Source organism: Oreochromis niloticus, linkage group LG7 (assembly GCF_001858045.2).
Source record: "Oreochromis niloticus isolate F11D_XX linkage group LG7, O_niloticus_UMD_NMBU, whole genome shotgun sequence".
Lineage (NCBI taxonomy): Eukaryota > Metazoa > Chordata > Actinopteri > Cichliformes > Cichlidae > Oreochromis > Oreochromis niloticus.
In genome coordinates, this window is record NC_031972.2 from 49,708,576 (window position 1) to 49,727,581 (window position 19,006).

At 41.2% G+C, this 19,006-nt stretch overlaps 2 protein-coding genes across 2 annotated transcripts in view; one reads left to right on the top strand and one right to left on the bottom strand.

The window, feature by feature from the left end:
* The window catches only part of hcn4l (hyperpolarization activated cyclic nucleotide-gated potassium channel 4l), a 29,204-nt gene that overhangs the window by 5,414 nt on the left and 4,784 nt on the right, over positions 1-19,006 (bottom strand). Inside the window, 7 exon segments of the mRNA XM_025908775.1 lie at positions 955-1,119; positions 2,281-2,521; positions 3,102-3,248; positions 4,435-4,653; positions 5,393-5,554; positions 6,591-7,014; positions 18,725-19,004. Coding sequence (XP_025764560.1) covers positions 955-1,119; positions 2,281-2,521; positions 3,102-3,248; positions 4,435-4,653; positions 5,393-5,554; positions 6,591-7,014; positions 18,725-19,004 — 1,638 coding nt within the window.
* On the top strand, positions 16,232-18,324 carry LOC109202916 (uncharacterized). The gene is made up of 2 exons (XM_019361716.2): positions 16,232-18,105; positions 18,206-18,324. Exon 1 carries the CDS (start codon positions 16,259-16,261, stop codon positions 17,651-17,653), a length of 1,395 nt encoding a protein of 464 aa, XP_019217261.1. The 5' UTR covers positions 16,232-16,258; the 3' UTR covers positions 17,654-18,105; positions 18,206-18,324.

A 19,006-nucleotide genomic window follows, 5' to 3' on the forward strand; every position in this document is an offset into this window, starting at 1 on the left:
TGTTTCAGAAACTGCTGATCTACTGGGATTTTCCCACACAACCATCTCTAGGGTTTACAGAAAATGGGCCGAAAAAAAGACTAAATGTCCAGTGAGAAGCAGTTCTTGTTGATGTCAGAGGTCAGAGGAGAACAGCCAGACTGCTTCAAGCTGATAATAACCACGTGTCACAACCAAAGAGCATCTCTGAATGCATAACACTTTGGACCTTGAAGCAGATGGGTTACGTCTTTGTTAATTAAAAACAGGAAGCTGAGGTTACTCTTCACACCAAAATTGGACAATGGAAGACTGTAGAAAAGTTGTCTGGTCAGATGACTGTTAATTTCTGCTATGACATTGGAATGGTAGGTGTAAACAGCATGAAAGCCTGGCTCCATCCTGCATTGTATGATCAGTTCCGGATGCCGGCGAGTGGGATATTTTCTTGGCACACTTCGGGCTCTTTAGTACAGAGCACCTTTGTGACATAGTGGAACCAGAGACTCGCATCATGGATGTGCAGCTTACAAATCAGCAGCAATTGTGTGATGCTGTGATGTTAATATGGACCAAAACCTCTGAGGAATGTTTCCAGTACCTTGTTGAATCTGTGCTACAAAGAATTAAGACTTCCAAAGGAAAAGGGGGTCCAACCCGACCTTAGCGAGGTGCACCCAGGAAAGTGACTCTAAACTGTTTTCCATTCATAAGATTAATTAATAAAGTCTAAAGATCATGGATTAATGTGACACTCTTACATTTCAATATTATTATTATACCCTGTTTTCTATTCTTGGCTTTTGTTAGCCGCTGTGCTTAAATATGTGCCTACATCCACGCCACCACTAATAACAGATATAAAGTCCAACTGATGTTAATTTTAGTGCAACACTAAAATTAACAAATGAATTATTGATAATAATATAAAATTGGTGCCAGTAAATAGGTTTTATCTTATCTTTAAGGACTAACCTATGCGATCCAGGCGGTCGAGCGCCACAGTCTCAAACGCCCTCCTCATCATGGGATACTCCTCCAGCACCTCGTTGAAGTGGTCTACAGACAGAGAGTACAGCCGACAGTAGTTATCTGCCCGCACGCTGGCAGTCCTCCTGCCTCGGGTCAGCAGGCAGATCTCTGCAGGGAAAGAGATGAGAAAAAAAACTTCAATTATTTGTTTCACCTCTTTAAAAGACTTCCCGCAGAGTGCAAGGCAGGTATTAACAGCAAGGATTAAATACAAGGCATTACTATGAAGTGTTATATAATGAGTCCCCCACCACCACCACCACCCACCCTCCTCCTCCTTTCAGAAGTTGTGTGACAAGCTGCAACAGAATTCCTATCTTCTTAGATCCATTCACAAAAGAAAAGTCCAAAATAGTATTATTAGTATGAGATGATAAAGCATGAAAAAGGCTGATGCCTCTGAACTCCACAGATGGAGCACTTAATGCAATTTCTGCAGCTTACAGTTTGTTCTGACCTCATCTGTCGTGCCAGATCAGAAAAATAAAATAATGCGCCATTAAAAAAAAACAGGAGGAAAAAAAGAGGCATATTTTTCAGGACAGACATATTGAGGATATAGACACACAAATACACACACACACACACACACACATACTCTGTCTCTCTCCATCTCTCTCCGCCCTATTCTGTCACTTTCTTGAATTTATTACACTTTACATCATGGGATTTCTTTTCATCTTGTGTTGGTTTTAGATGTTTTCTGTCCTAGTTTATTATTGTAACATTTCTTCGTGTTTTTAGATGTAGGGGAATAACTTGAAGCCAAATTGTTTTTGCCCTGACTGTTTTACTCCAAATAAATGCGTGACTATGAAACGTTTAATGTAGCTGCTTTTTTTCCCTTTCCTCGCTTAATACTTCTGCCGAAAAAAATCTGAACAGAATTAAGAGTTTTATGCTTCGTAGTTGACATTTAATGATGACATTTCACTTTGGTGCACAGATGGAACAGACAACAGCAGGTTGAGAAAACATAACCGAGAGGAAAAATTCTGGATTTCAGCTTTAAATATGGTGTAACAAAAAGGGGAAAACCCCACAGATGGAATCAAAGATCGCAAAGCTCTGCCCCTCTTAGTCCCGAGCGCTTTTAAGGAGATGATGTGGACGATTTTTCCCAGCTGTAATAGTCGGGGAAGTTAATCTGCCGAGTGCCTGAGCCAAATAAATCAAAACAAATCATACAATCACCACTCCTTCACATGCATTCAAACTGACCCACTGTCCACTACAGAACATATTAGCATGCAGCGCAGCCGACTTCACCTCCAAAATAAGAGCCATCGGACAACTTGGTGTCTTTGCTGTTCTTGGTCAGGACGCTGACAACGCCGTGCTGGATGAAGTACATCTTCTTGCCGATGGTCCCCTCCCTGATGATGTAGTCGCCCGGCTGGAAGACCTCAAAGCGTAGTTTGGTCAGCATGGAGGTGACGAAGTTGGGATCAGCATTGGCGAACAGGGGCATGGAGGCGACCAGTTTGCGACAGTTAAAGTTGATGATCTCCTGCAGGAAGGAGAAAAAAAGTTCACTTTTTACATTTTTTTTTTCTTTTTGCTAATACGATGCCTTCAAAAGCAAATTTCAGTCATGATAAAAGCAGGGGGGCTAACAGCTTAATGCTCTTAATGCTCTTTTAATGAGGTCCCCCGTCCTCTTCAAGCCATTACTTATCAGATTACTTGACTATTAACATTGTCAAAGTAACACAGCCATATTAGATTACATAATTAACTGTACACCATTAAGAACAAGGTTGCTCATGTCATGTACTTATACATTTGCTGCTGACGACAAGAAAACGTTTGCAAAATAAAATAATGACAATAAAAATTTTTAGAAGAATTAAAGAAACGCTAAAAAATAGCCTACAGGTCAGAATAATGTAGCTGTACGCTTATATAAGAATAAAAAATGTATTTGTCAAGAATCATCTGTTTTTTTTTACACCAGACTTTACTTAAGGGTTATATTAAACGGACAGTAAATGATTAAGAGCACAAATAACAACTTTATGTTGTCTTTAAGCATTTACACATTGTTTGCATAATGTATATTATTTAAAAATCATCTGTTGATGGCTGACCTCTCTCAGCGGTTCATTCAGTTCCTCCAGTATGCTCTCCTCGTCAAACATCTTGCCCTGATACCGGTGTTCGTAGTAGTCGTGGATCCTCTGACGCATGTCAGCAGGAAGCTTGTGGAAGGACATGTACTGCTCCACTTGTTTGTACTATGAAAAACACAAAGAGAACACTTATTAACATGATTTTAAAAATGTATATATATATATATATTCATGTTGATTAGAGTAACAGAAGGCTGCAAATGTAACGTAACCGTGAGACAAAATGCAAAGTCATGTCAAAATGAATATATTACACTGATTGATGTGTTGGCTCAGAGGTAGGAATATAATGTGTCTCATTATTTTAACAGTCAACTGTCAGGCCATCTGTGAAACCTGCCCACAGTGCGATGTTGTGACTCTGCCCCATCTGACAATTACAGTTGTGCTCTGCAGGCTGCAGCTAATAACATTAACTACTGTGTCCTTCAGCAGTGTACTCTAGCAGCAAAGCACCAAATATGGTCCATGTACCCTAACTATGCATGGTAAATCCAGCTGTAAGTGTCAGCTCTGCTTTTGATAATGCACTGCCATGTCTGTCTTTTTTGTGTCATGTTGCAGTTCGTCTGTCCTTTCCCATATTCTCCGACGAAAAGTTAACGGCAGCTTTACGCAAGTGTGTAAAACATGTTTTTGCAAACAAAAAAAATGGGTTTACTCTCCCCTTCATGATCTGTCACTTAGTGAAAAGCAGCAATATTGAAATATAAAACAGAAATCCTGCATTAAAAATCGTACTTAGGTAGATGTACAGATTAAAATACATCACACAGAACAAAAGCTCCTCTCCTGCATCTAATAATATATGATATCAAATAATAATAATATTATAGTATAGTATTCATATTTTTTATTTTTTAAGGTGATGCACATCTTACAGTTGTAATCTGCCTTTAAAGCTTATTGTTGTTCATATACATATATATATATGTATATGCAAAATACTCATATTAAATGTGGCCACAGTTTGAAGTAATGAGGTCAGCATATGTGCAAGTAATCCCTCTGACTCAAAATCGCAGGCTTCAGACTGCTGTAGCCGCTCATTATAAATAAGGTATAAGTAACTAAAGGCCCTATTTAAGCTGGAGCGAACTTAAAAAAATTATAGCTGGCAGTTTAACCTAAAACAGCACATTTTATAAACTGATGATAATTTTTTCTGTCACTTCATAATTTGATAATGTAATAAGTGAAACAGTTAAATAATATTACCCTGTGAAATGTAGTGGAACAGAAGTGTTATAGCAGAAGTAAAACTGTGGATGATTTTTCAGCAAACACCCACCTTTTCTTGGTACTGCCTCCTGGAGGAGTCCAGAGACTGAATGAGTGCAGTCGCATGCCCCACAAACATGGCAAAGCAGGTGGCGCCCACAATCATGCTGAGGATAGTGAGCCACACGTCAGCCATGCCAATAGGAGGGTACAGGCCATACCCGATACACAGCATGTGACTCATGGCCTTGAACAGGGCGTAGGAGTACTGCTGACCCCAGGTGTCATTCTGAAAGTGATGCGGAGGAGGAGAGATAAAGCGTACGGCTATCTACGACCAGCCGCTCAGGAAATATTTGATTTGGTAGATTTTTCCACCGGATGCCTCTCCTGAATGTGTAAACCACTACATTACGGAGCCATCGTACATCACGTCTAAATCAGCTTAATCTGAGCTTATGGACGTGAACACAGATGTATGTCCCAGCTGTTACAAAACATCATTTATGGGTAGGCCTGTTTCAGTTTCCGCTCTACCTGCTGTAATGCGATAATTTAAAACAAAAAACTTATTGTAAAGCAGCTCCAACAATTCTAATGTTGCCCGTGTGAAATTTTTCATTATCCTTTGGTGGTCTGTCAACAAGATTGTGCAAAAAAAGAAAGAAAAAGAAATAAATTAATGATGTAGATGCAGATTATTTAAAAACTAAAACAGCAAAATAAAGCACTGGCTTTGGTGGTGGATGACCTTTTCATAGTTTATATGCCTAAACAGCAGCATCTTCTTCAGGAGGTGTTAACAGCTTTGCAAATAAACAAAAAACATCCTATTTTTGCAAAATGTTTATTGGAAAACGTGTGACTGAAAACTGGATATGAAGATTAAACGCGCTACCTGTTAATTTAATCTGTGCTCTCAAACCGATAACTAATGAAGCTTACAGATAAATGTCTGCATGTGGTTCGTCGTGTTTTCGGGAGGAACACATTTTGGAGGCTGTCTGACTCATAAATAATCCACTTACCACCATCTTGTTCCTGGTGACCCAGCAGTCTGGGGGGAAGTCTTGCAGCATGGGAACCAGAAACTGCAGACAGCCATCCCAGTGACACAGCAGCAGCATCATACCAATCAGGTTCATGATACGCACCATGGCGCTGGCAAGGTCGTATGTCATGTGGAAAACCTGTGACACAGATTTTCAGAATTAGGGGGAGAGAGAAAAAAAAACAGAGAGATAATAAAACACTCATATCTCTTCTATAAAATGTTAACACCCATGCACGCAAACAGAGGATTTGAAATAAACAGGAGGAACCGCGATGATGGTGTTGATGGATGCAAGCGAACTATACCGAACCACACTTAATCTTCTATAGACTACCAGAGGCTATTTCAGAGCAACCATCTGTAACGTTAATGGCTGATGGGGATGGAACATATAAAAAAACAATAATGCGGGATAATATCTCTTATTGAGTAAGCTGACTGTGTGTAAGTGTGTTTAAACGCAGAGCCAACAAATTAACTCTGCAGCAGCACTTCTTTTTTTTTCCGCATACAGAGCGAAAGTGTAAGAAATCTGTTAATGAGAGAAAAACCTTAGTATGCACGGTGCCTAAAGGGGAACCTGTGCTGTTAAAAAGATGGATGTGCACATTAAACATGGAGAAAGTTTCAAAAAATGAGATCAGGCTTCAGGCAGCTGCAAACGCTTGGTTTCAGATTGAGTTTTTTCTGCCTTAATATACTCCTCCTTCATCCTGCTGCTCTTCAAACCTTCTGTTTGCAAGAGACAGCCAATGAGAGGAAAGCTGGCTTAAAGTGAGAGGATCTAAAATAGTTTGTGTCAGGCAGAGGATGAACTGATAAACTGGCTGACTGGTAGACAATGATTACTTTTGAACTGTGAACCATGCAAAGCTACTCCAGTAGAGTCTTGGAATATAAGGATGAAGGTGGAAATGAGCACAAGAGGTCCCTTTGAAATGAGAGAAGCATCTGAGAGCATGCTGCAGGTATTAATCTGGAAAATACTGTAAGAAAGTCACTAAATATCAGCCCCACTACTTGAAAGACTTAAAAAATATTCACTCTTAAGAAGCTAGAAGCTGTGAATTTGTTCATTTTTTATCGACTAATATGTTTTAGACTGTGACAAAATCTTTTAAATATCCAACCAGTCATTTGAAGCTAGCCAGTATGAGGCTATCTTCATCTACCTCTTCCCACTGGTGGATATAACGAATGAGTCTGGAGAGGCGCAGCAGCCGTAGCAGACTGAGGATCTTTGTGAAGCGGACGATCCTCAGAGCTCGGGCCGTCTTGTAAAAGTCTGAGTCGATGCGCGTCTCCACGATAAGAAAGATGTAGTCCACGGGTATGGAGGAGACGAAGTCCACCACGAACCAGCTCTTCAGGTACTTGATCTTGATCTGATGCGGGTCCAGGATGATCTCCGTGTTGTCCTCCTTGACAATGCCCGTGCGGAAGTTGAGGACCAGGTCCATGAGGAAGAAGGTGTCCGACACGACGTTAAAGACTATCCAGGGCGGCGTGTGCTCGTCCTTAAAGAAGGTGATGCCCACGGGGATGATGATGAGGTTCCCCACCATCAACAGCAGCATTGTCAGATCCCAGTAGAACCTGAAAGATGGACAGTTGGATATGACTCACACCATAAACCACAGCAGGCCAGCGTCATTACGGCACAGAAATGGCTTATTTCTTCTTATTTGATGTAAACAGAGGGTACAGTCTCCTCTAGGTCTGACTAAAACTTCTCTGGGGTTACCAAAGTTACGTTGTAGATATAATACACAGAAAAATAAAGATTTAGAGGCGAGAACATTTTGGTGAAAGGTACAAATTCATGTGTTGCCTTTCCTCTTTTCTTTTGATCAAATTTAATTTAATTTATCATATGATATTAGGTTGTCGGTGTTAGTTGTGGTCTCTGCTAAATGACCTAGTTTCATTAGAAAAGTAAACTTGCAGTAACAATGACAACAGGCCAAGAAAAGCAATTATAGTAGGAGCTCATAAATGCGATGCAATTTGGTTACTAATTTAGTTTAAAAACAGAATCTAAATAAACACATGCTGGTATTAAATCTCAGCACGGCAGAAAACCTGATTGCAAATGTCATACCTTTGTCATAAGAGCCGAGCTAAACAAATGAAAACTGATGTAAATGAAATGTTTCTGGGTGACCAAAGAAATAGGAATAACCCGCTTGTGGATTTGAAAATTCAAAATGAGCATTTTTTGCCTTTAATTAAGAAAAAAATTGGACAGAATAACTGGCAATAAAAACGCATCTGTTTGAACTTTGTATTAAAACAACAACAAACAGGGACGACCCGTGGGAACATTTCATCAATTCAAAGCCAATCGGTGTTCGCTGCTTAGTTTACACAAAACACTTAACACAAGTATGTGTGAGTATGTGCTCCAGATTCAAAGTGATTCTGGCTACTTATAGAAATGAATCTCACTGTTTCACACGGTCCGAAAACCCAGCAGATCTGTGTCCAAATGAGCAGAAACAATGTAAACAAGCAAAGAATCATTCTCTGATTCAGTTAAAGACTGGGCCAAATGGGAAAAGAGTGACACTGGTTATTGGGAATTCATTTGAATTACTCATGAATACATATTGATTTTCAAAAGTAGCAGCAGCAGTATGTTCAGTTTCATCAAAAACTGCTTAGATTGTCTGTTACTAGTCATTTACACACAAAGGAGAAAACATTTATTTAGCAAATGTTCTTATGAAATTGAGAAATATGGCTAATTGGAGTTCACCGTAAGCTATTCTGACTCTTGATTGATGTTTCCCAGCTGTTTGATGTACTCATTCTTTTTAATCCAGCTTTCTCCATTTGTCAGAGTCACACAGTAATGTGCAACTCATCCACACAAAGAGAGTGTAAGATGTGGTGAGCGTGAATGCCAGATGAGAAACCATACATGTGACAGTTCATGAGTGAGTCGTGTCAAAAAACAAAACATAAACAAATGAACAACTGATCACATGACAAACATGCAGGGTCAGCAAAAACCGCACACCAGCTGGAGGTTAAGAAACCAAATATCTCATCATCTCATCAGCAGGTATATTTAAAACTTTAGCGTTTTCTCCACGACTGGGGGGAAAAGAAAAGATATGGAGGCTCAAGCATGCCAAAATAATTTTTTCTTTTAAAAAGTGTAAAGTTATACATTCATAAATATTAAAATATACAGAATCTGAGCTTCTAATTAGCTTATGTATTTATTTATTTTCTTACTTAATTTTCTCTTTAAGCGATACATTTGTTTTCAAAGGTAAACCAAATTGCATTTTCTTACAACTTAATTATGCTTTTTCTTTATACATTTTTTCTTTTTTTGTGCAAAGGATGCAGTAGTCATTCACTGTTTGATCCATGCCAGGTTCACCACAATATTATATGTAATATTTGCTTTTTGAGGTGATACCTCCCAGTGGTTTGCTGTTGTGATGAGTTACAGGTGCTGCATTGTGTTACTGGTGATGGAAAACATTCTGGAGTCGAATGAAGACAACACGGTGGAAAGAGGCAGAGGAATCTGAACAGGTGAATGCATTTCTACCTCTTCTAGTTTACTTACACCCAAAACGTTCACAGTCACATGTGCCAAAATTCAGAAACCAGTGAGGGCACGGTGGCCATTTGTTCTAATCAGCTTTCTGTTGTTCTCTGCCAAACAAAGAATTTGCATTTCTCTCGACATCTGCCCGTTGTCTCTGCAGTGACACACTGGTCCTAATTGCGCTTCCTCTCTCTGGCTAAATCCACCGTTATCTCCTGGGAATCCATGTCATCTCCAGAAGTCAGCGCCCATCAGCCAGATGTTGAGTAGTTAGCATTACTGCTCTGCAAACGTCACTGTGCTGCAGAGCGCTGGAACAGCTGGATAATTTTATTTATTTATTTATTCATTTATTTATTTATTAATTTTTTTAAAAAAGGTCTGCAGGGGACGGTACATTGCTGACCACCCTGCTGGCATATCGGCTGCCTGTGCGCGCAGAATTCAGTCCACAAAACAGACAACTGGCTGGTGTAATCTGATGTTACCATCGAAACAAAGCTGCTGGTTGTATGGTCTGTGGACCTCAACTGGTCCAGAGACAAAATCTTGCACTATTGAGGTCAGAGTGCAACTACGTTAAAAAGCATGAGAGCAAAAAAGAGAGGGGAGTTACAAGCAAAGTGAACACAAAAAGGCTTAAAATGGTGAAAGGAGCTTAGATCAATCAGGACAGCTGAAAAAGGGATCACATTTGTACTAGAGATACTTATCTCTTGCTGCCAGAGTGCAGCTGAAACACAACAGCCTGCATGCAGCTCAGTGGCTTAACACACACCTGTACTGTGGCTCAGGCCCACCAGCAATCATATTAACCATATTTATGCAGTGTGCCAGTTCAGTGTGTCTGCTGCTGTATCCTTAGAAAGCTTTAGAATGAAAAAAAAAAACGAGCAGTTACTTGATAAAAACATCAGATTGTGTGTGCCTATAGGAAGATAACAGGAAACCGTACATGGGTTATACAATGCCTTGCTGACGGTCATGGATGCGCACAGTATGTCAGCTCACAAGCAGGGAGCGGAGCTGCCTCTTTGCTGGATTGCCACAAAATCTCAGAATAATCTCTGGTGCTGCAAAAGGCATCTGTAACTTAAAATGGGATCTGCGGGATAAAGCGTTCACCTTATGAGACCCATGCCAAGCACTAAAAATGCCTCTCCTGCTCGCACTGCGACCCAAAGTGAGCATAAAGTAACAACACCTCGTACCTCACACACGGAGTTAACAGCTGGCCGTCCTGATTCCTCACAACACACCATTTTCATTTCAATCTCTCTTTCTTTCTTTCTGTGTGTGTGTGTGTGTGTGTGTGTCGCTCTCTCTCTCTCTCTCTCTGCGTTTTTGTGGCATGTCCCCTCCCCGTCCACACCATCTCTGCTCCATTAGACTAATTGTGCTGTAATAATCTCCCACTGATGTGTGCTTCTAATATCTTGAATGGTCATGTTACCCTATTTTGATTACCCCATTTCCAAGCCCCTGCTGCACTCTGTAATCCATTGCCCTGGCTAAATGATAACAAAAAAAAAGTGTAATTCAGATGAGTGGAAAAAACTGCAGTGGCACACATCGGCATACAGCTGACTGATGAAAAATATGATGACAGTGAGCATTAAGGTTAAATGCCGGGAAAATCTTTTGGTGGTGGACCTAGCCAGAATACTGGTGTGCAATGAAATAATGCAGCATGGCTGGGAAATTTGTTAACTGTGGTTGGCTTAGTTTGTTGCACATACATGCAGAAGGTGCAAAGAGTTAATTAAGTTCTACATAACCTGATGACACCATGGACACACACATGCACACACTGGGCCAACCAAAGCAAAAGGACTTATATCCTGTGTAGCTGTCGCATTGAAATGTAATTATTATGTGATTGCAATGTTTAAAATTTGGTGTTTAATCTGGATTCGTGTTGTGTTATCGCCACCTACTGGTGGACCTGAGTGTGGCGCTTTGTGGTGCGCATGCTTTGGGGTGATGCTCAATTAAGCGCACACGTCACCAGAGACTGAAGGCTCGAGCCAGAAAGAGAACGCTGGCTTGTGTAAAGGTGGAAATATAGAAGATATGGACTACAATTGCTCATTGAATGTTCAGTAGAAAGGCGCACACGGTATGTTGGTGCATTTACTTTGTGTGTATGTTTTATTTGAATTGTAATTTTTGTTCTGCTGATGTAATATCTGTGTTTTTCATTGATCATTTCACCATAGTTTTTCACGGTGTTTGCTGGTGAAAAGAGGATTAAAATACTGGCTAAACATCAGTTGGAGCATGGCCCTTTATTCTACTTCGAACATGAAGAACCTTCAGGAGCAGTTACAGTGAAAAACGTGGCCTGTTATGGAGCGAGCAGCCAGAGCCCTGCACGCCATGCTTCCAAGACGACAGCCCACATGTGGAAGAGTAGACTGTGAGTTCTTACATCAGAGAAACGTTTGAACTGCATAAAGAGATCTAAGAAAAAGCCAAAAAGAAAATTGTATGGTGTAGATATTGTACATTTGTTCATTTATTGAAAGTGTATTACTGTGCTAATGTTTAATATTTAAGGTAGTGTACTCTAGTTAAGTTTCCTTTTATTGTTCTAAGTTGTTGGTTCAAAACATTGTAATGGAGCAGAGTACACAAGAAACTTATAGCCTTGAGCAAATACTTATAGCCTTAGAAGAAGAAAAGGCACAGTTAGAAAAGAAATTAGAAACTGAACTTGAAGATGCAGAAAGAGAAGAAATTGAAGCACGCATAGGAGAAATTCATGGAGACCTTGAAATACACAAAATAGGGCTGCCTCAGCCATCATCTCAACCTGACGCAGAGGTGAGACGAACAGACCGTCAAAGGCAACTAACAGAAAAAATGCGTGAGTTTAAACAGACAGAGATAACAAGCAAAGAAAGAAAGTTTATGTCAACATATTTAAATTTTAAGGCAGAAATTCAGCTCACTAGGTCCAAACTTAAAGAAGAATGTTCTAAAGCAGAATTAGCTGAAATGATCAAGTCAGTAGAAAAATGTGAGTTGGACCTACAGCAAGATTATGTGGCTTTACGTGCACTGACTACACCATCTCAAGATATGAGAAGAAAGATGGATAGCTGTACTTCAGTTTCTGCTGAGATGATGATACTTCTGAAAAGGCGTTATGCAGATGTTGACAAAGAGTTTGATGCATTAGCTGTAAAAGAATCACTCCTTCAATTACTCCAAAGAGAAGGTGCAGAATCAATTTATGGCTCAACTGTGTCTAGAGCTGGAATAAATAGCCAGCACAGCCATAGTCAGCAAGGAAGTCATGTATCTGCAAGGAAAGCAGAAGCAGCAGCACGACTGGCATCAAAGCAAGCTGAAATAAACAGAGAAATGGAGATATCTGCCCGGAGAAAGGAGATATTAGCTCAACAAGAGCAACTGAAAATGTTGGAAAATCAAAGAGATCTTGAGGTCATTCAGGCAGAATACAATGTATATGCTGAAGAGGAATCAAAAATGAATGCTGAAATAAGAAATTGTGAAGTAAGGAGTACTTTGTCTTTCAGTCAGCTTCCTAAACCACTTAGCAGTCCTCCATGCACCCAAGTTCCTCAGAGCACTGCACCTCCTCACTCTGAAGGTAAATTCATTCAGACCTCACAAAGTGTTCACGCCCCTCACTGTGATACTCAAGTGGGTCCAAAAGAAAGTGAGCTCTCTCTGGTGCAGGCATTAAAAGAGTCCTTAGCAATGTCTAGACTTCCAGTACCAGAGCCTTTTACATTTACAGGAGACCCACTGAAATTTGTTGAGTGGAGCACTTGCTTTAAGGCGCTTGTCGAGACAAGCTGCACAGATTCAGCCCATAAGCTGTTCTACTTGAAGAAGTACATTGGTGGAGAAGCTCTCTGTGTTTTAGAAGGGACATTTTATCGAAGTGACGAGGAAGCTTACAAACAAGCTTGGGATGCTCTGAAAAAACGCTATGGACACCCATTTGTAGTTCAAAGAGCCTTTAGGGGAAAACTAAGCAGTTGGCCAAAGATTGGACCAAAGGAGTCACTTAAATTAAGAGAGTTTAGTGATTTCCTCATTTCTTGTAAGAATGCTATGCCCCACGTCCAAGGCCTCAAGGTTTTAGATGATTGTGAAGAAAATCAGAAAATATTGCTGAAACTTCCTGATTGGGCCACAACCCGCTGGAATCGTTATGTCACAAAATTACTGGATGAAGAAAAGGCATATCCAGGGTTTGCAGAATTTGCAGACTTTGTGGCTGAAGAGGCGCGTATAGCATGTAATCCAGTTTCTTCTCTGTTTGCCTTAAAAAACACATTTGAAAAACCTGAGAAAGAACAAAAACGTCTGAAGGCCAGTGTCCTGGTGACATCAGCAAATGTCAAGGATGTGAAAAACACTACTACAGTTCAGAGCAACAGAAAATCAAAGCCCAACCTTCCCTCAACTCAGAACAAAAGGCAACTTGAGTGTATCTGCTGCAAGCAAAATCATTTTATCTATAAATGTGCAAAGTTTACAGCAATGCCGCTTGAAGAAAAGAAACAGTTCATTAGGGACAACAATATGTGCTTTGCTTGTCTGCGAGTCGGTCACATTTCCAAAAACTGTCGACAGAGAGCAACATGTAATGTCTGCAGACGAAGCCACCCTTCTCCTCTCCATGAAGATCCTCCACTGGGAGACGAACCTGAAACACCATCAGAAGAAGAGAATGCAGCCACCGTATCGTGCAGTGTGAGAGTGGGCAACAATGATTGCACTTCAATGATCGTTCCAGTGTGGCTTTCTTCATCAGCGAAGAATCAAGAGACATTGGTTTATGCTCTGCTAGACACCCAAAGCAGCAACACATTTATTGACCAAGATATTTGTGAAAAGATACGGGCAAGCAGGGAACCAGTGAAGCTAAAGCTGACAACAATGACTGACAGGTGTTCGATTGTACCTAGTCAAAGAGTAGATGGACTGAGGGTAAGAGGGTACAACTCAGAAAAGTACATTGACTTGCCACCAACTTACACTCAAGAGTACATTCCATTGGAGAAACACAGTATTCCAACTCGAGAGACAGCAAAAAAGTGGCCCCATCTACTCAGCATTGCAAATGAAATGCCAGATCTCTTGGACTGTCCTATAGCTCTTCTCATTGGTTACGACTGTGCAAGAGCTCTAAAACCAAGGGAAGTCATACCAGGAAATGATTATGATCCCTATGCAATAAAAACAGACTTAGGGTGGAGTATCGTGGGAGCCATTAAGCCATGGAAAAGTTCGATGGAAGCAGCAGGGATCTGTCATCGTGTCACAGTAAAGGAGCTGCCATCAGTCACACCTGCTTCTGTGATTAAAGCACTTGAAAATGACTTTCTGGACACAAACCATAAAGAAGAGAGTGTATCTCAAGAGGACATTCAGTTTCTAGAGATGCTGAATGAGAACATTCACTACAATGAGGAAGGCCATTTAGAAATGCCTCTGCCTTTTAGAGAACACCCACAGCTTCCAAATAACAAACAGCTTGCAATGTTTCGCTTGAAACGTTTAAAAGGAAAAATGGATAAGAACCCAAAGTACAAGGAAGACTACATAAAGTTCATGAATAGTGTCTTTAAAGATGGTGATGCAGAGGAAGCAGATGGCACATCAACAGGTAATAACACATGGTACATTCCGCACCATGGCGTGTATCATCCCAGGAAGCCGGAGAAAATTCGAGTTGTTTTCGACTGCTCTGCTAAACACGAAGGCATCTCTTTAAATGACCACCTACTCACAGGCCCAGACTTGATTAATGCTCTGGCAGGGGTTTTGTGCAGATTTCGAGAGCATCAAATAGCAATTATGTGCGATGTGGAAAAAATGTTTCATCGCTTCCATGTCAACCCAGAGGATCGAGACTTCTTAAGGTTTCTGTGGTGGAAGGACGGGAATACAGATACTGAGCCTAAGGAGTATCGCATGCGAGTACACATTTTCGGAGCGGCATCATCACCAGGATGTGCTAACTATGGCATGAAGTATCTCGCCAGGGAACAAGAGAAGGACTACCCACTAGCAGCCAGATTCATTCACAAAAACTTTTATGTGGATGACGGGCTAATCAGCATTGATTCAGTCAGGGAAGCCAAGCAGCTGGTCTGTGAAGCACAAGAGGTCTGTGCAAAAGCGAAACTGCGCTTGCACAAATTTGCATGCAATAATAAGGAGGTCATGAGCATTATCCCAGAAACAGAAAGAGCCAGCAATACCAAAGATGTAAACCTGAACTATTCTGTAATTCAAATGCAAAGTGTGCTGGGAGTAAAGTGGAACATAGAGGCTGACGTGTTCTCATTCAGTGTAGCCCTCAAAGAAAGGCCAGCCACACGCCGAGGAATTCTAGCAACAGTTGCTAGTGTGTATGACCCGTTAGGATTTCTCTCACCCTACATTTTGACAGGGAAACAAGTACTCCAGGAAATGTGCAAACGCGGAGTGGGATGGGATGAACCTATTCCCCCGACACTAGAGACCAAATGGAAAGCATGGCTCGGTGACTTGGAGAATCTAAAAAGGATTGAAATACCAAGATGCCTTGTTCCTGAGAACTTCGGCAAGGTCAAAAAAATTGAGCTGCATCATTTTTCGGATGCCAGCAGCTGTGGCTATGGACAATGTTCATACATCAGGATTGTTGCTGATAAGAACGTGCATTGTGCACTGGTCATGGGTAAAGCCAGAGTGGCACCCACAAGAATAATCACTATCCCACGCCTTGAGCTCACTGCAGCTGCAGTTTCTGCAGCTGTAAGTAACTTCCTCAGGTCAGAGCTCGAGCGGAAAATTGACGAGGAGTTTTTCTGGACAGATTCTAAAGTGACGCTTGGATACATAAAAAATGATGCTCGTCGCTTTCATGTCTTTGTGGCAAATCGAGTTCAGAAAATAAGAGACTCTACTGATCCAAAGCAATGGTTTTACATTGAATCTGATCAAAATCCAGCTGATCACGCATCTAGGGGCCTCAAGGTGGCAGATCTCCTAAGCTCGAATTGGCTCACTGGACCTAAATTCCTATGGGAAAGGGAAATTGTCACAAACCAACATTCCCCTGATCTTCTTGTTGGGGACCCAGAAGTAAAGGTCCTGAAGACAAATGCCCTTGAAGAAAACAGCTTTCTTGAGAGGTTCTCAAGATTTTCCAATTGGGATACAGCTCTTAACGTTGTGGCGAGAATTAAAAGACTTGCACGGAGAGATAAGTCAGGACCCATTAGTGTAGAAGAAAGACAAATGGCTGCTTTTGTACTCTTCCAGGCAGCACAGAGGGAAGCCTTTAAAGAAGAGCTCAAATGGTTCAGTCAAAACTCAGCTGGACTGCCAAAAACTCATAAAATGTATCAACTCGATCCTATTTTGGTAGACAACTTGCTTAGGGTTGGAGGAAGGTTGAGAAAGTCCTCAGCATCATTTGCATTGAATCATCCAGTAATCCTTCCAAAGGAAGGCATTGTCACACAACTCGTTCTTGACCACTGTCACAAGAAAACGCAACACCAAGGCCGAGGCCAAACTCTGAACAAACTCAGGGAAAGTGGCTATTGGATCATAGGTGGCAGTAAGGTAGTGGCCAAATACATTAAAGGGTGTGTCAATTGTAGAAAAGTGCGTGGGCCAGCTGAAGAACAACGCATGGCTGACTTGCCATTTGACAGAGTGGATCCTTCGCCCCCATTCACCTACACTGGAGTTGATGTTTTCGGCCCCTTCTATACGAAACAATGTCGAAGGGAATGGAAGAGGTATGGCCTGTTGTTTACGTGTTTAAGCTCGAGAGCCGCACACATTGAGATGTTGGAAGATCTCTCCACTGACGCATTTATAAACGCTTTAAGATGCTTCATAGCAATCAGAGGCACAGTCAGACAGATTCGTTCTGACCAAGGCACAAATTTTGTCGGAGCTAAGAACGAGTTCAAGAAGGGTCTATTGGAATTAGACAAGGAGATGATTTCTACTTATCTAGCTAAAAACCAGTGTGACTTTCAAATGAATGTTCCTGAAGCTAGTCACAGAGGAGGCGTTTGGGAACGACAGATTCGCACTGTTAGGAATGTCATGAGTTCTGTCCTAGCCCAAGCTACAGGAAGGTTAGATGACACCTCATTGAGAACTTTCTTCTACGAGGCCATGTCAATTTTGAACCATCGTCCACTCACTACTGATACGATCAACGACCCCAACAGTGCTGAGCCTTTGACGCCTAATCATTTGCTCACAATGAAAGAGTCTGTGCCACTTCCGCCTCCTGGTAGATTTGTAAGAGAAGATTTGTACGCCAGGAAGAGGTGGCGGAGGGTGCAATATTTAACAGAGTTGTTCTGGAGCAGGTGGCGCAAGGAATACCTAAACAGCATTAGTTTAAGACAACGATGGCATTCTCCTAAACAAAATGTACAGGTTGGAGATGTAGTGATTTTAAAGGAGGACAATATTCCAAGAAATGAGTGGAAATTGGCAAGGGTGGTTGAGGCCAATGAAGATGATGATGGTTTAGTGCGGAAAGTTAAGATCCAAATAGGGCAAAAGGAGCTGGGAAAGAAAGGTGAACGTTTGAAACAAGTCTCTTTTCTTGAGAGACCAGTTCAGAAACTAGTGGTACTAGTTAAAGGGTCTAAACTACAGTGAAGTAGTACAAGGGTTAAGAACACAAGCACAATATGTATAATATGTATAATATAAGTTTATTTAAGAAGTGATTTTTTGTAACATAAGTTGATGTTTGATTGTCAATTTATTAAAAATTACAGGATTTAATTTTGTTTAACTCATGTAAATAGAAATCCTTTGTAATTTTGGTGGCAGTGTAGCTGTCGCATTGAAATGTAATTATTATGTGATTGCAATGTTTAAAATTTGGTGTTTAATCTGGATTCGTGTTGTGTTATCGCCACCTACTGGTGGACCTGAGTGTGGCGCTTTGTGGTGCGCATGCTTTGGGGTGATGCTCAATTAAGCGCACACGTCACCAGAGACTGAAGGCTCGAGCCAGAAAGAGAACGCTGGCTTGTGTAAAGGTGGAAATATAGAAGATATGGACTACAATTGCTCATTGAATGTTCAGTAGAAAGGCGCACACGGTATGTTGGTGCATTTACTTTGTGTGTATGTTTTATTTGAATTGTAATTTTTGTTCTGCTGATGTAATATCTGTGTTTTTCATTGATCATTTCACCATAGTTTTTCACGGTGTTTGCTGGTGAAAAGAGGATTAAAATACTGGCTAAACATCAGTTGGAGCATGGCCCTTTATTCTACTTCGAACATGAAGAACCTTCAGGAGCAGTTACATCCTGCATATGCACGATATAACCACGTTTCCCTGCAAAAAATGTAGACAACGCTTTTAAAAATGTCCATTTGCACACGTTAAGCCATTTATCTGCTCAAGGTGGGCTACTGAGGCACATTTAGCTAATGATCTACCTGTTCTGCACAGGCTTACACTCCTGATTATCGTGCTGCTAATATGGCCACTATAGTTACAGAAAGGCATGCACGGGGATTATTGTTTATATCCTTAATACATTTCATGGCTCATTCATTCCAGGCAGTTTTTAAATTATTAGTTTTAACGCATGCGCAGGCCAAATGAGCCTTTAATGTGTGATAGGATCACTGCAGCACTTCGTTGTAGGACACAACTATTTGCGATTTAAAAAAAAAAGAAAAGAAAAGGGATTTCTGCACAGAAATTACCTAAAATCACTGTAGGGGTGGATTATCCAGAAGCCTGCAGACTTCACGCGTTCCCTCTCGTGTTCAACGGCCCTCTCACTGCCCAACATCCGCAGGGAGAACTTGTTGACTCCCGGCTGGAGCATCGCCCCAAACTGCCGGTGCATGAAGCCAGCCTGGTAGAGACGCTCATCTTCGGGTATTATTTGCTCGGTGCCCTCCAACTTGATGAAAGTTGACTGGTCAAACAGTGACGGTTGCCCCACTATGCCGGTCAGCCCACCCGTTGCCCGCTGCAGGGCC